Source organism: Centroberyx affinis, unplaced genomic scaffold (assembly GCF_046629955.1).
Source record: "Centroberyx affinis isolate AG114_WGS23_722 - 3 ecotype Tasmania unplaced genomic scaffold, CSIRO-AGI_Caff_v1 ptg000235l_1, whole genome shotgun sequence".
NCBI lineage: Eukaryota > Metazoa > Chordata > Actinopteri > Beryciformes > Berycidae > Centroberyx > Centroberyx affinis.
The window spans coordinates 248774-266573 of NW_027278920.1; the positions used below are offsets into that span (position 1 = coordinate 248774).

The 17800-nt window shown below is 40.2% G+C and overlaps 2 protein-coding genes across 2 annotated transcripts; both read left to right on the forward strand.

Annotated features, from left to right (window-relative positions):
• Positions 1-534: 534 nt before the first annotated feature.
• Positions 535-6945, forward strand: adipor1a (adiponectin receptor 1a). The gene is made up of 9 exons (XM_071543148.1): positions 535-601; positions 972-983; positions 1333-1542; positions 1622-1735; positions 2186-2357; positions 2889-3075; positions 3293-3480; positions 3698-3891; positions 5023-6945. The coding sequence occupies exons 3-9, from the start codon at positions 1399-1401 to the stop codon at positions 5149-5151; spliced, it is 1128 nt and encodes a 375-aa protein (XP_071399249.1). The 5' UTR covers positions 535-601; positions 972-983; positions 1333-1398; the 3' UTR covers positions 5152-6945.
• Positions 6946-14333: 7388 nt separating this feature from the next.
• On the forward strand, positions 14334-15702 carry rabif (RAB interacting factor). The gene is given in 3 exon segments (XM_071543236.1): positions 14334-14951; positions 14954-15033; positions 15353-15702. Coding segments are annotated over 3 exon segments (390 nt in total). The 5' UTR covers positions 14334-14890; the 3' UTR covers positions 15602-15702.
• Positions 15703-17800: the final 2098 nt, after the last annotated feature.

Consider the following 17800-nt stretch of genomic DNA (forward strand, 5'->3'; position numbering starts at 1 on the left):
ATTAAAGAGGAATACCACTAAATTAGAGCTTTGAAGTGCTGTATATGTCACTCCTTTCCCTTGAGACAGGACATCAAAACATGTATGTGATATCAAATGAAACGTTACACCTCTCTATCCAGGGGGCCCGAAATAATTGCAGGCCCAATTAAAGCAATTAAAGTGCAATGGCATAAAACAGTAGGTTCTTTGCACACCTGAGCAGTGTTGGTGACAGGCACACGGAATACTTGGTAGCCTAAAAAATGTGCAAAGATTATTCTTTACACACAGGAAGGTCAAGAATGAAGCATGTTTTCTTTTTCTCAAAATGTTTTAAGTGCAAGTGAAATAGTGTGCTGGAGGTTCTTCGCATGATCAGAAGCACGTTCTAGTGTTTTCCAGGACAAAGATTTTAAAATATATTTAGAACCACTAAAATACTAAGCCCCCTCACCTATTAAGTACATTAAAAATATACGAATGTATGCTTTTATTTTGAAAATAGGGAACTTGAAGTGGCTGCTTGGTTGGTGGTAGCTTCACGGACGGGAACTTCCGGAAGGGATTGTATTTCACGTATCGATAATTCATCTACCTGGTTAGTGAGCTACCTTGTCAGGTAACTTGTGTCCATTTAATTAAATTACCGCCGCAAATGTTAACAACATATCTAGCTAGAAGTTGGTGCCGCCGTAAAGACTGTTGGACTTACAACTAGCGAGCTACTTTGCAAAACAGTCGCCTACTCGATTCGTCAGCGACGGATACAGCGCTAGCTAGTGTAGGTAACGCTAGCAAGCTGGCATAAGCTAACCGCTATCAGTTAGCAATGCTACATACAGTTTTAATCAAATAACAAGTTATGTAGTGTACGTAACCATATAGTCACATTGATTTTATATTTCCTTGTTGTCAACGTCTTGCGCCTGTTTACATTTTGTAATTCATGTTCCTCCTCTCGCCGTGCTAATCAACATTCACCCGACCAGCTTTGCTAAGCGGTAAGTTGGCTAAACGTTTGTTTGTGTTGTCAGCTTCAGCTCGGTATCATATGTCAGTATCCCTGCTTGTTTAGGACATATTGTCCAGATAACGTTAGGTAATGTTAACCAGTTATTTTAGCCATTGACAGTAACCATTTTAGCCGCTCTATTGTTCTCTTGTAGTGAATGTCAGATCAATCAAAACATATGGGATGTTTAGATAACGTAAGCGATGTAGATCAAAGCGAGTCAACGCATCACCAGCCATTGTGTAGCAGGAGTTAAATGTTTAAACATAAATTAGCTGGCAAATCTGTTTCCAATTTATAAATCCGTCGTAACCACTGATCTCTGCTTGCCAAGGCAGAAATTACAGTATACCAGGCTCCAGCAGCACACAGAGACAGTGAGTAGGTCATCAGGCAGTCTCCCTATGTCAGGCCGAAACGGGTCTGCAAGTGATGCAGACTGCCGGATCTCTGAGGACTGCCATGTCCCAGATGTGGAGCTGATGGAGCTGGGACCACTGCTAGAGGAGGGGGGGCGACAGCCGGTTCCTATAGGCCTCCATCCAGAGGTAGGACTGTTTCTGCAAATACCCAGACAAAAGCGTTTCCACTCAGTAGTTTCAATAGTGTCTCGTTATCTGTTCAAAGGGAGCCTCAATGCTGGCTGATGATGAGGAGGATGATGATGAGGTGGGAGAGGTGCTGACCTTACCACTTCAGGCTCACCATGCTATGGAGAAGATGGAGGAGTTTGTACACAAAGTAATGACTTCTCAGACTTAATAAATACCAATAAATACCATTTTGTTATCAATATTTAAGTATCCATTGGGTTTACAGCACCAATCCATATTTTGTTTAGCCATATAAATTGTAAGTGTATTTTTAAAGATTCTTGACTGCTATGACTGGAACATGGAGAATACGTGTTTTGCAGCTTTTATAATTAAGTAAAATACAGGTCTGTCTTACTTAATGTCCACAAATATTACCAATGTTAACAAACATTTTTCAAGCTTCAACATACATTTAAAGTCCTATCTGACTGTCACAAAATGTTAGTCCTTGAATCAACGCCTCAGTCTTTCAGTTTGTGAGTGAAAAATGACCTCATTACAATGTATCAAAACATAAACAAAGCCAGCGGGGGGGATGTCACACAGCTATTGTGTATTTGGACCTATGGGGATAAAAGCTACTCTTACTTTTCAGGTTTGGGAGGGGCGCTGGAGGGTCATCCCTTTCCATGTCCTGCCAGAGTGGCTGAAGGACAATGACTACCTCCTGCATGGACATCGACCCCCCATGCCCTCCTTCCGGGCCTGCTTCGGAAGCATCTTTAGAATTCATACTGAGACAGGAAACATTTGGACTCACCTTTTAGGTGAGAAAGAAATGGTTCACAAAAAAACTGTACATTTTTAGCTGCAAATTCTAACTTTGTTCACGTTCTATTCGGGCTGAATGATATTGACAAAAAATCGAGTTGCGATTATTTGACAGAATAATACTCTTGCGATTTAAACTGTGATTCATATCACAATTTTTTCTTGTCATACATTTTTTAGAACATAAAAATTGTTTAAAGAAAAGTTATTTTGTTTAAAAAAAAATGTCAGTGTGCAGGATTTACTGAGTTTGAGTATGATGAAAGGTTCTGATTCATGTAGCACTAAAACACCTTTTTTAGAAATCCATTTTAGGCCCCCCTCTCTCTTAAGCAATTATTAATTGCAGTAGTTCATATTGCGATTTCAATTTTTTTCAATTAATTGTTCAGCTCTACATTCTATCATGTCAATGTAATGTTTTTCTAAACTTTGGGTAATGCCTTTATTCAAAACTCTATGTGGTGAGCTATTAATAAAGCTAGCCTGGTTCATTCAAAGTGGTGAAAGTGTTGTGTCTTCCCCAGGGCTGATCTTATTCCTGTGTCTGGGCACGCTAACCATGCTGCGGCCCAACATGTACTTCATGGCCCCGCTGCAAGAGAAAGTGGTGTTTGGAATGTTCTTCCTGGGAGCCGTGCTCTGCCTCAGCTTCTCCTGGCTTTTTCACACCGTCTACTGCCACTCTGAGAAAGTGTCTCGCACCTTCTCCAAGTAAGACCACATATCATAAAACCAGTTTGTGCAGTACTGGTCTGGCGGGTCTTATGTCAGCTTACCTGTGAAAATGTCATTAACAGAGATGTCACAATAGAGACTTTTCACTGTTGTTGGAAGTGTGTGTTTGTTTTGAAACCTGAAGTTCATTTCTGTGCATCCAGCAGATCCCCACAACCAAACACCCACTGTCTCTGTCACTTCTTGTCCTCAGGCTTGACTACTCGGGCATTGCCCTACTGATCATGGGCTCCTTTGTGCCCTGGCTGTACTACTCCTTCTACTGTTCCCCTCAGCCTCGACTTATCTACCTCACCATTGTATGTGTGCTGGGGATTGCCGCCATTATAGTGGCCCAGTGGGACCGGTTCTCTACGCCTCGTCACAGGCCTACAAGAGCAGGTGCTCCGCAATTAATCACACTTGGCAATTGATGATGCACAATATGATGGGCACATTACATAGAGCATATGCTGGGGTTATATGGATAATTGTTATGCTTTGTTTGTTTGTCTAAAATTATTTAATATTAAGTGTTATTTTGCTTTTTGCTATAATGAAATGTACATGAGACTGTTTCAAAATTATGCCAAGAAAATTAAGTCCATGTTTCTTGTAGGCGTGTTTATGGGTCTGGGACTAAGCGGCATTGTTCCCACAATGCACTTCACCATTGAAGAGGGCTTTGTCAAGGCCACCACCGTTGGCCAGATGGGTTGGTTCTACCTGATGGGTGCCATGTACATCACTGGTGCTGGGCTGTATGCTGCCAGGATCCCTGAGCGCTATTTCCCTGGCAAGTGCGACATCTGGGTGAGTATTAAATGTGTAATGCAACACTGCCTTTTAGAGTTCCGTGTTTAATTGCACAAACATCTTAAGTTTTTGTGATATGGATTTCACTTAAGGTTTTATGTTTTTGCCAAGTTAAGAAAATTGGCCAAGAGAGTTGCCACAAACATATCTGATCATGACTGATTCTTTTGGCATGAAAATATAAAAAGCCAATTGCCACAGTCCAGTTCAAATACGGTATGAATATTCCACAGTTGCCTCTGTAGCTCAAAACAGATCTTTTTGAGGCTAAAACTAACCTCATTAACTAGATAACCAACTTACTAACATGACAGTTAGCAAGTCACAGCAATAATGTCTGAAAATCAAAGGAACAATGGGCCAAACTGGACAGAGGAAGAAAAGCTCATCCTACTTGATGAGCGTGTGAGAGGGAAACATGGTTGGTTGCGCAAAACATCATATGTGGGGTTTTTTTTGACAAGGTTTATTATTATAGGATTATTATAGATTAACTTGACTCGACTTCATTCTCCTCAATGGGGAGGAATAAATTAGCCATGTCAAGACTTTAATATGTTAAATGGCTGTTTATGGTTTCATAAGTTTGTTTTAACTGTTTTGTTGCTATGATTGTGCAATGCCTTACTGTAAGTAATTATTTAGGATTAAAAAAAACGACAATAATTATTTGTTAATGTAGAAGTGAAGATGGACAAAGGATAGTTAAAAATGAAAGAGAAATGCAAAAGATTAAATGTCAAATTGAAAATGCACATTTTAATTGGAAAAAGCCAAATACAGTGTACTGGGAAAAAGAAAATGGCCACCAGCTAGTGTAGGTCGGTCTGTTAGTTTGTTGGTCCATCCGTTCCTTATTGGCTGTATTGATCCTAAAGTTGGATTGAGATGTATGATCGTCTATATGTAATGGATTCACATGCTAGGGAGGCATTTTGGGGTCCTTGAAACCTATTGGGAAATTTTTATTTATTGACTCAACTTATTTACTGAAGCGGACCTTGAGGTTTACAGACAGTCACATTGGTTATTGTTACATTCCCAGATGTTTATTTTGCTTGAACAAACACATGCAAATAGTAGTGAATGTTACTGAAAACAAATATGTCTCTTTCTTTGTCTTTCCAGTTCCATTCTCATCAGATTTTTCATGTGCTGGTGGTGGCAGCGGCCTTCATCCATTTCTACGGGGTTTCCAACCTGCAGGAGTTCCGCTACGGCCTGGAGGGCGGATGCACAGACGACACTCTGCTCTGAGAGGCCTGACTGTGACTTGATCATCGTTTTCTTTATAGCCCCCAACCCCACACACACACACACACACACACACACACTTTAAAAAAGGCTGCTGGAATTTAATATGTTCACTTACTGCTCCCTCTGTACTTCTGATTTGCTCACATCCTATTTGGGTTTCTGGTGGTCTTTCTGCTTTGGCTCCTTTTTGCTCCAATTAAGTAGCATTAAATAGCCAATGAACTATGGAGGGAAATCTCAATGGGGCAGTACTTTTTTTTAATCATTATGGAGCTTGAAATTTCCATTTTCGCTTAAGAACAACATAGGGGTTTAACCAAGAAGAAATGTTCCTATAATTGATGGTCACTTCTTAGAAGCTTACTATACTTGTACCCAACTTCTCTATAGGCTGTTATTATTGCACATGGGTACAAAGAGTATGATTTGTGCTGGAACAGAGTGCACATACTGTAAATCATTCCTTTTTTTTTCTCCTCATAATTTCCATGTGGGATAGAGGATGGATATGCTGTCCAGGCTGTAGACAATTGCAAGGACCATTCAGGCCAAAAGGATCAGGATCACAGACATTTGTTTTAGGAGGATGGAAGCATACACATGTATTGTACAGACATACCAGATTTGATTAACTCTGCTGACACTGATTGTGCAGCTCTCCATTAAAACCCAGAGGAGCCCCACCAACCATCCACACACTCTGCCACACAGTATGAGCTAGACTCTGATGAGTGCCGGCCTGCACCCTAAAATCCCATTGAGATTTGTTGAAAGACCTAGTTTTGTCTTTGCTCACAAGAGAGACAGAGTTAAAACAATTGTGAAAGGAAAATATTGTTCAAGCCCCATAAATACAATTTAAATATGTCGTCTGAGTAACATGAGATGTTAAACATTTTTGCCTGTGTGGCATTTTAACCAAAATGAATCAAGGGGTTGAATACTTTTACAAACCATATTTCTCAGTTATTCGAATTTTATACTTAAATTTCTAGAATTTCCTTCCATTTTGATATAATGGAGTATTTTAATTGACAAAAGCCCAAATCAATGATTTTGAAATTACTTTACGGCACAACAAACTGCAAAAAGTTTATAGCAACTGTGTAAAAATACATTGGGTCAATTCAAGTTTGACAAGATAGGATGAGCCCCGTGTTGTGACACTAAGGTGCATAAACTGTTGAAGTGATTAGACCTTTTTTGCCATCATCAGACACTATCATTGATTCATTTCTGGAATAAAAGTTACTACGCACAATGTACAAATCTGGATAGGTCAACTTGTGTTTTTTCAGCTAGAGATCCTTTTTTCATGCTAGATTTCAGATGCAATGAGAGGTGTAAATATCAAATGCACCTTTAATATATATTATTAAAATAAAAAACTTTAAATCACTGTATGGGATTCACCATGTGGTATGTATGATATAATCTTTTAGTATTCCTGTGCCTTAGGCCAATGGAAATGTTTTTAAATAAAATGGCCTATCTTAACAGTCAAGGGAGCTTCAAGGATTTCCAGATGTTGACTTTACTTGTTTTCCTTGCCATATATACAATCAAATCATTATTGAACTTAGAACTCCATTGATAGGTTGTATCAACTGCTGTTTAAGACTCCTTTTTTTTAGGTCAACTTATTCAAGCTTTATTACAAAGACTAAAACAATGTGTATTCTTGACTTTGTGTAATGTCCTGTGTAGAAAGTGATACATCATACATTTCACTGAAATGTAAACAAGTATTTATTAATGGTAAACTTGGAAAATTATTGTAATAAATTTCTTTTTTCCACATGTACAAACATGACTTTCAATTGCCTTTGGGTCCCAAATGCATAAATTCAACAAATAGTAAGAGTGTTAAGCAAATGTAAGACCATGACATTTGCAAATGTCACATGTTTGTCTCTAATGTTTGTCGGTAGTATGAAACCCTGAGGTCCACAGAGTATATATGGTCAAGGGGCATCACCCCTTTGCAGACCTGCCAACACATACGCATTTACCGTAGCAGCGCTGCATTTTGACATCAAATTACGCTGCTACGAGTTATTACTCAAAACTACGCCAAAGCATTTTTTTTAACTGCTGTAGACCTACCAACACGCACGCATTTTGTGTACCATTATGAAAATGTGACATGCAGCTACGCAAAAATGATCCTTTGATCCGTCCCGCTGTGTCAAACTCGCAGCAGACTAGTCTTGATTCCATGCAGGCAGTTGTCTTGTGCCTTAGCAGCCTGTGGGGATTCACCAAGGAGCGACAGGTAACTGGCTAGGTGAGCTAGTGTGTTCTGTGTTGGTTTTTTTATTGCTAGGTTCATCTGGCCTGTATGTAAAACAGAGAGGTTGAGGGAATGACTTATGCACACTCTAATATGATATGTGAACTCAAATAAAATAGACAACAGCAATATCTGCTTGAAAATTGAAAATACATGGATAAGTACTTAGTACACAATGAGGAGTACAAACCACTGTATGGCATTGGATTGGGCAAGGCCCAGGTCAGAGGTCAGCTGATGTTGGTCTCCACAAGTATAACGTCTTTATACTGTAGGTATATGCATAGCTCACTCTATTGCTTTTCTTGATAACACATTTTATTCAGTCTGGCTGGAGTCATGATGTAAGTTGTGACAATGTGCTACTCAAAAATATTTTCCAGTGTTGGCAAGTCTGATAGATAGTACATGACTGCACCCAATTGCAGAGAAAGTGGCAGCAATCAGAGAGGCACCTATCCCCAAGAATGTCAGTGAGCTGAAAGCTTACCTGGGGTTGTTGAATTATTATCCAATTCAGGGAAGATCAGCTGTATTACAGCAACTACATCAGTCACACCCAGGTATCACCAGGATGAAAGGACTTGCCAGGAGCGTATGGTGGCCCAACGTGGATGCTGAAGTGGAGGGGCTAGTCAACACCTGCTTGAAATGCCAGGAAAATGGGAAGCTACAAGCTGCTGCTCCTTTGCATCCATGACAGTGGCCTGCCAAGCCTTGGAGACGGTTGCATGTGGACTATGCTGGTCCCTTCATGGGCCGTATGTTCTTGGTTATTGTGGATGCCCATTCTAAATTGATGCCAATCCTCTCACCAATTCCACATCTGCGGTCACCATAGACTGTTTGAGGAAGAGCTTCAGTCAGTTTGGATTACCAGAAATGGTGGTCTCAGACAATATAACCAATTTCACCAGTGGTGCATTTAAGAACTTCATGACTAGAAATGGTATCATCCATGTTACCACCGCACCATGGCACCCAGCTTCCAATGGACTCGCTGAGCATTGGGTCCAGACCTTGAAGACCTTACTCAAGAAGAGCTCAGGGGATTCTGTGGAGACTAAACTTTCCCGAGCTCTTTTCAGTTACAGGATTACCCCCCAGTCAACAACCGAGAAATCTCCAGCTGAGCTGTTAATGGGCCGCAAGCTGAGATCAACATGCCAAGGAAAGAAGCTTCCAAGAGGGGGACTCCATCCTCACTAAAAACTTCATCCACAGGCCTACCTGGATCCCTGGAACAGTAGACAAAATAACTGGACCAGTCTCATGCACTGTTCTGTTTGGAAATGGCCAAAAAGTAAGGCGGCACATCGATCATGTTCATCGCAGACAGACTCCACTTTCTCCTGTAAAGGAGAACTGTGAAGATGCAGTCGTCAATCCTCCTGTTGAGCCTTTCAACTCGGGAAGCTCTGTGAGAACTCCAACATGTCCAGAGCCTGCTGAGTCCATAGACTCACCAGAATCTAATGTTATCACTCCTTCTCCCGAAAAATAACTTTTGGGCTGTTATTATCAGAGGGAGGGAAGTGTATTATGGTCATGTATTTCCTTGTTAGACCAGCAGGGCCCGCCGACCATACCTCCTACCATAAAGGTAGTCTACTGTTCTCAGTCAGCAGCCATGCCATGCCAGCCAGGCCATGATTGTTTGTAATCTGTCTAGACTCTTCTGAGTAAATGGTCAACTGTGGCTACTGTCTGTTGCCTGATTATTTCTGATATACCAAGACACCACAGCCTACTTCACTTACTATCAATGATTTGGATAGTCCAGTATTAATACTCAACTTCCTATCAATTGATTATAAAGTGTCACTAAGGAGTCTTCTGAGTTTCAAGTGATACTCATAATTGTGTGACAAGTAGTCTATGGATTTTTAATGTCTGGGCAAGGGTTCATTTTAGGGTTAGAGTTAGGCTAACGTCAGGGTTACATCGTCTGTGGAGACGCATCAAAAAGGCAAGTGACACCCTGTTGAACATCTACTTGGTGTCACCTGATAGTTGAGTAACATTAGAGCATTCGATCCATCCATTTTTACACACAATACAAGGCATGTCAAAGCAGACTTAATATGTACAATTGAGAATAAACTCTAAATAAAACTGTCTACATGTATACATTCAGTAGGTATATAAAATTTAGTACTTACAAAGTTAATTTAAACAAATTAAAATAACTCAAAAAATAGTACAGGAAATTACAAGTGTATAGTAAACAAGGATACGTTTACACAAGGGAAGTCAGGTCATGTAATATGATACAAGAGAGTGCAGTTGTCTTGTATATTACAGGCTCTACATCATGTTTTGTACTGCGACAGTAAGAAAGAGTGTTTAACCTCCGTCCTGTCAGCGGCCCGCGGCGCCCGGCAGCGCCTCGCTCTGGACAGCTTGCTGTCGCTCCTTCAGTAGCAGTGGTGCAGCACGTGGCGGCTGCTGCTCTTCTGTAACAACACCACATACAGACATTTCATAACGAGTCCAGTCATTAGTGAAATAACCAACAGGAATTTTGACACAGCTTCGTGACACTTCATGGAGCAATTTGAAAACAAACAGCCTACATTAATTTTTTAACCCCCCCAAAATTGGCCTAAAATTTCTCTCTGCCTCACTTGGTCAATGAGAAAAGGTGAAAATTTAAGACAACTGAAGAAAGACAAACGTCAAACAAAACGTTGAAAATCGTCGAAAAAAGTCAAAAAAAAAAATAATAAGAAGAAAACTGAAGAAAGTTGAAATAACCGTTGAAAAAATGTAGGTTTCCTTCTCAGTCTCAGAACCAAATGACTGATGTTTTGGATGCGGTTGCCAGGGATTCAGAACTTTGATGATGTCTGACAGTTAGGCTACTTGGAAAACATTCTATGATGTAATAATTGAGGATTCCATTAACATATCAACTTCAAATGAATGTGTAGTATCTTCGCATATTCGCTAATATATGCCACAGACACAACCTTCCTTATGTCAACTTTATTAGCAACGTAACATGAGGGACATTTTCATCATGGCCTACTGGCTTCGAACCAAGCTCTATCTGACTGTCTAAAGGCATGGTTATCTATTAGTACTGGAGTCCCCCTATAGGTCAAGGCATGTAGTAGCACTTCATAACAGAATGAATGAAAAAAGTAGCCTATTTATTACCAGATAATACCAAATCTCTATCATGGAATAAACGTGAAGATGCGTTGAAAAGCAACGAGTTACTAAGGTTTGTGAATATGATCTGTAGACTCAGTAAATTGTATATTTTATATCCTAACTGTAAGAAATACAACAAAACAATTCAGTGGTGGTTATGCTTCTTCTAGGACTGCTTAAAAGATTGTCATTAGGCCATAGGAAGTTCAGTAAACGATGCCACAAAGTGCCACAAACCCATGCTACAAAAGTCAAATCTCTCTGCCTTAGTGTGTGTTGAGGCAGAATCACTCACAACACGTGGTTAGGCTACAATCTAGTAAAGACATCCAGTTGTTTTCCTATTTTACTTTGCATTTGTGCGCAATTACGCACGGGTGTGTGTGCCCGCGAAGGACTGATTAATTATGGCTAATAAGAATTTTATAAGCAAGTGTCGATCTATTAACACATATTCCATCATAATTAATATGATTTTAGACATATTTACCGTCTATTGACATGTAGTCACATTTTCTTGTGCTCTCTGGTTGTGCGTCCCTCTCATACAGCCTGTCTACTTCTCCGACTCATACTAGGTGTTATCTTGCTCCAACTCCAAACTATGGCTAGCAGGGGAACAGTATAAATATCTAGAACTTTAAAAGACTCGACCTTAATTGATCTCCTCTGAATCTAGTGCTTTTTGCGTCTCTAAAGTGTCCGGACAGTCAAGGTTGGTGTCTGCTCACTAGGTGTAAAGAAGCTTCAAAACCGACTGTCATTACCGGAGGACATTAGCAGGACAATTTTCAATACAGTTTACATTTCAGTCTGGTAAGAATATAATTTTATCAAAACTCGTCCAATTGACTGTAATAACAGCTGATGACAAATAAAAAGATGGATAAAATAGTCTGTGATCTTCAAGCATTCATTTGTGTTTTATCCCTTAAAGGACCTTATCCTCATAATTTGCATCAGTTTGATTCTATTTCTTCCTATTATGTATCATATCAGTTTAGGTCACGGATATTTATATCACCCTAAACATTTGGGTAAAGTCTCTAAAAGGTGCAACCTGGATTACCCTCCAGTACATCCCTGTTGGTATTAGCATGTGTTGTGCTGAAAAGTAACATCTGTGGTCTAGTAACTAGTAATAAGGATATGGAGTTAAATGCAATGTACATCTCATAAAATGATCATCTATGTACCCAGAAGTGGGTACACAGAAGTGCAGTGATCCTGTGATGAATTTTATAAAGGATACAATAGGAATATCAAAACAAAACTGTAAGGAATATTATAGTGATACCATATGAGATAAAAAAAACAAAAAAACAAAAAAACAAAAAAAACACCATTAAGTATTATAAGGTCACTATAGACTCACTGTAGACACTATACTGTAAGTCCTTGTAGGACTTTCTGGTTGGGGTGGCCATGAAATAACCAATGCAATATTAACTGCAGGCAATCCCAAATCCTTTGCCTTTTGATACATATTCAGATGCTGAGGGTTTAGTGTTTTGACACATGTGCAATTAACAGACCAGACCAATTTATCCGGAACCAAAACTTACTCAGAGGAACACACAGAACTGTGACTCTAAAGGGTATTTATTGACAATTAAGGCACAATGGTACATCAGCTGATCTTTTACTCACAACAAACAGTAAACAAGAGTTATTCATGGCTTCTCAGGGAGGGCAGTAGTGTGGTGGAGGACGAACTCTGGTATATGGAGTACACCTTTCTCTTTTTGTCAGGCATAGAGAGTACAGCTGCTGGGAACTCTAGCGCATATCCTTGTTAAGGTCATATTCAGTGTAAGTTTTCTTTGTATGGATCATCATATCCGGATCACAAATCCATGCATACATGAATTATAAAGTATTCCAAATGTTACTATGAAAACTGAACTTTCACAGGCCATAAAAACAGAAAAAGGTGTTTACTATCCTGGCTACTATCCTCATTAGGGGTCCAAGCACCGCAGGTGCATTTCTGCTTGTTGACGTTGTAGCGAGATCCCCCACTGGTATCTCCAGGACCCTTGGAAAGGACCATAGTAAGGGTTCTTGAACATTTTAGACAAAGTTTGAAACATATAGTCTCACCCTGGGTCCAAATCTGATGATTAAATCATGAAAAATTCAAATAAAAACTGTTAGCTATATGCTTGCGTGTTGATGAGACATAACAGGACTTCTTACCCCTGGCCCCCAGTGTGGCCCTCTGGACACCCAGCAGATCTCAGTGTGACAGACAGTGCAGCGCAGCCAGTCGCATCCCTCCTTCTGCACAATGATGCCACATTAGGGACAGTGCATTGCCTCCCTGACTGCACCAGAGTCTATTTGTGTGTGTGTGTGTGTGTGTGTGTGTGTGTGTGTGTGTGTGTGTGTGTGTGTGTGTGAAAGAGAGAGACAAAGAAAGTGAGTGTGGGATAGACAAAGAACAAGACAAAGAAAGAAAGGGTTGGATATTCTTGTTCTTGATTTTGGTGACACCTTTGCTGATAAGCAGTCACTGCTTTGGTGTAGACTGCTGCTTCTTATATTTCTTCTACCATCTTATATTTATTCCATACAAACTGCTGTTGTTGCTTCCATAAATGTAAAACAAATCACTTCCTGTGTAGCAGAGGATTTTTCCCAGGAAACTTGATATGAGCAATGCCTACCTTCAGATTGTCCTGGATGATCCCTCAAAGCCCCATGTCACTGTGAACACACATAGAGGACTGTATACCTACACACAATTGCCTTTTGGTGTATCTTCTAGTCCTGCTATCTTTCAGAGAACCATGGAAGGGATTCTTCCTGGTATACCCCATGTGATGATTTACCTGGATGACCAAGTGAGGTTGAGCATCAAGACCCAAGAGATGATATGGTGTTGCAGCATCTGGAGGACCATGGACTGAGACTCAGGAGGAGTAAGTGCACTTTTCTTGAAAAAGAAGTGGTCTACCTAGGACATAAGATAGTCAGGTGACCTACTGTAAATGCATTAACTAATAAAGAACATATCATTTCCTATCTGCACTAAGTTTCATCCACAGTTGGACTGAATATAGACATTTTTTATCCTCTGGAAAGAATCCTCTATTCAACTATTCCAAGTTACATCCTGGTTGGAAATGAGTGGTAGTGAGAAAAGGGAGCAAAGGAACAGAAAGTTAGTTGTTTAGAATGAGCCCACAGCTGTAATGGTGGTCACTAGAAAATACTCCCTCTTGTGTTCTTTTGCTGCAATAAACATTAACAAATAATGTACACTTTATTTGACAATGAACACAGACGGTAAAGCAATAAATAAAAGCCAAAAAAAACAGAACAAGGTTACAGGAAAAAAAAAGACAAAATGGGAATAAAATAGGTCAACAAATATGTTGTAAAGCCTAAGCTCATCAGACAGGGTGTATTTTACCTGGCAGTTGAATACATTCACCTCGTCAATTAATTAATTAGCAGGACTCTGGTTCATTATATGCATAACGTGGTTACTTTCCTAATCACCAAATGGTAGAATTACCAGAAATATGAATGTTGACTACTGGTGACATTTCCCTGTCTTGCCTAGGACCCTTTTGTATTAGGAACCTATTCATAGTTTTATGTTTCCGAACGAGACCATTTACTGGCTGCTAAACCTGGCAAGCTAGCCTTGCCTACGATTTCTAGTCTTATTCAGCTTTGTTTACACTAAGTTCAAGATTGAGGTACATTCTATTCGATTTTATTCATATGTGCTTACCTTTTAACGGCTTTTGTTGTATGTGTGTTGAATGTTTTGTTCGTTTTTCTAACCAGTTGACTTAAGTATTAACGAGGGGCAACACTTACAACTTGATGGCAATGTTGCAGTATTATTTATAACGTTCCTTATCCATATATATGTATTACCGTAAATATTAAAGCCAGGGGTCGGTGTACGGGTTTGCGTTGTCATAATATGCATAAAGCTTATGATGAAAATGATAAACATTCATAATAAGTTTGCTTGGCATTGGCCCTGACGTGTAGCCGCACTTCCGCACTACAAACGCCCCCAAGGCTCTCAATTCTTGTCGACTCTCTACTCCTTGTTCTCCGTATCCTGGCCGTATTTTGTCGAGAAGACAGCAGGCTAGCCGGCTAATTGAGCTAATTTAACGTTAGCTAGTTGGACGTTAGGTTTGACACCTCATTTCTGGCCTATGTGGTTCAGTGCAGTTCGGTTGATGAAGGATATCATCATCAGCTAGCCGCCGTTGTGCATGTGTATCGAAGTTAATTTGCCGTTTGTCAGGGTTCGAGATGGACAGCGATCAACAGTCCAAAGAAAGCACTGACCGGTCCAACCTGGTGTCCGAGGATGGAAGAACGTGAAGTCCGTCTTGTGCCAACGCTGCGGATCCAAGGTGCTTTGCCCAGGGATGGCGGTATTTGCAGAAAAAGAGGTATGATGCATGGCATCAGGCCGCTTTCTTTAGGATCATATCGGTAAGGTGGGCTGGCGGTCAGACAGTGCCATGAGTCGAACGTCACAGGTTCGATCCCCGCGACAGCTCGTGCCTGTGCGACTGACTGGTTCATGGGCATTTAATGCCAATACATAAATCCTAATTGCACTGTATGTGTGACAGTCGTTTCCTCAAGCCCCTCCATCAGCCCAGTGTAGCCTAAGTACAAAACCCCAATGCATTGTATTACTGATTTGTGTTCAGCAGGAATAAGTGTTGCTGGCAAGATATCTTATGGTCTGTTTTTCCTCAACAGCTGTTCCTGCCATCGATGCGGAAAAAGACTAGTCTAAGCACATCAGAGGGCTCTGTGGATGGGGACACTCTGACCGCCCACTGGTTAGTGGACGACATGTACACATTTGAGAATGTGGGCTTCACCAATGATGTGGGGCGAATCAAGTATCTCATCTGTGCAGATTGTGAGATTGGACCCATTGGTTGGCACTGTTTGGATGACAAAAAAAGTTACTATGTTGCTGTGGAAAGGGTGGATCATGCATAGTGTAAATGCATAATTAAGCCCAACGGAACTTCAAATATTGTGTAGGCAGGCTATGCATCTTTTCATGGATTTGATATCTCCCAGAGTTGCCCCCCCCCCCCCCCCCCCCCCCCCTTACACTCACAGACACACAGAGAGAGAGAGATCTGGGTGTTATGTGTACAATGATTTGTCCATGATGACGGGACTGTGGTTCTACACTTCTCCTTTATCACACTGACAACAACAGTACGATCTTTGTGTTCTAATAAAAATGTTTTTTTGAAAGCTGATGTTGAATGCCATTGTGCTAATATGTTTTGAATTCCTTAATCTCAATGTGTTTTAGGCATATCAGACTATTGTATTCACATTGTATTAAGAAAAAAAGCACTGTTTAAGTCAGATTAACAAGATGAAGATGGTAGTATTTTAGGTTATGATGTGTGGAGTAGATGTAGATGAGCTAGTGCTTAATCAGTTTGACTTAACTATTCAGTTTGCTGTAAGAAATATCAGATTTCCCTTTGTACAGACTTGATCTAAAGAAACATGAGGGTATCATGTCACGTTACAGTCAGCATGTTATGCCTCTGACACTATGTGCTACATTGCTATTTGCTGATTTATTTAGCTACAAGAGGTATGTAGCTAAACTAGTTTGTTACCCAAAACTGCCTGTTGACCTGTAACTTAGTAGTTTTGACATATAATATGGACATGGTCCTGCACTGCCAGGACCTGGTGCATCTAACCTGGTCAAGTACCCAGTGCATACCCCATCAGATAGGATAGGCAAACAATACTAAAGATTGCTCCGTGTACAACTGTTGAAGATGGCCAAGAGAGTCTGCTAAATTGTATGAGAAGGCAAATTTACAATTAAATTACAAATATATGTACATGTGAACCCAGGGCTTCTGGGCCCTTGGTGGCCTGCATGCCTAGTTGGTAATCCAACTATAGGAGCTAGTAGTAGTAGCAGTGGACTAAACTACATTTGCCAAATGTGTACTTCTCAACTTTGATCATTAACCGTTTGTCATCCATCTTGCCATGTGTAATTTATTTTCAGGTCAACAATATGAACACAAGGCTTGACAGCTGTCAACTTCTAGAAAGTAGAATCCAATATCAGTGCATAGTCGGCCCAAATAAGTCCATTGCCTTTCATCTTATTTTTTAGTATCACTGGAAATATATAGGGGTATGCTTTTGTATTTGTTATTTTTTGTAAGTCAAATCCATAGACAATATTTTTTTATGTTATTACTGCTTAAAAAAATGAGATTTGGATTGAACCCCAATTCACACACTGGCATCAATGTATCCTACAGGCTACTTTGCTTGCAATTGACTGATTGAAAGAAAATGCACCACTGCAAGGTTATTTAAAATAAACAATATCCACATTTTAGGCTATCCATATAAAATAACACAGACATGATACATCTAGTAGACTGTTTAAGGCAGCGGTGCATTTGACATCAGATCCACTTCTCTGCATATCATGTTGTATTGCAGGAACAGACAGTTTGTCCACATTCTCTGATAGGAGGAAGATTTGTTTGGAGTAACAATGTTCCTGCAGTGTAGAAAATTCTCAATTGATAAGAAAAAGTTGCAGCTACAGATGTAGCATCTTTCCAGCCTGGCAACATAAGGAACTTGCACTCCTTGCTCCTCCACCATGTCATTTGATTCAAATCCACATAAATGTAGACTTCTGCCTTATATGAGGTCATTTCTTCTTCTGTGACCATTGCTCCTAAGTAAGAAAAAACAAAACAACCTCCTAAATGAGTCTGTCATGGCCACCTGCTGGGGAGAAAATACCACTGATTCTGCTGTGGACGAGTTCTGTGGCTTCACTGGGTTGACCTGTAATACTAAATGACAAAGACTTTGAATACATTTGAAAACACACACAAACAAAAAAAAGAAACAAAAATGCAACATTGTATAAAAAGCAGTAAAACCATGCCCTGTTTGGTATAAAAACCTGTTGTCCCGAATGGTGACGTCACTGTAGGTTCTCAGATGAGTGTCTTCATCCTAAGACTTTTGGGTGTGGGACTGAACTGAAGTTTAACGCTTGAGCTGCCTTGATACGCCTAATGGTGGCGCTGTCCTGATTCATTGTTGCCATGTTGTTAGCATTTTCTGAGGGAAATCAGTGGCAAGATGGGGCTCAAGTGAGGAGCTGATGACGAGGACCGT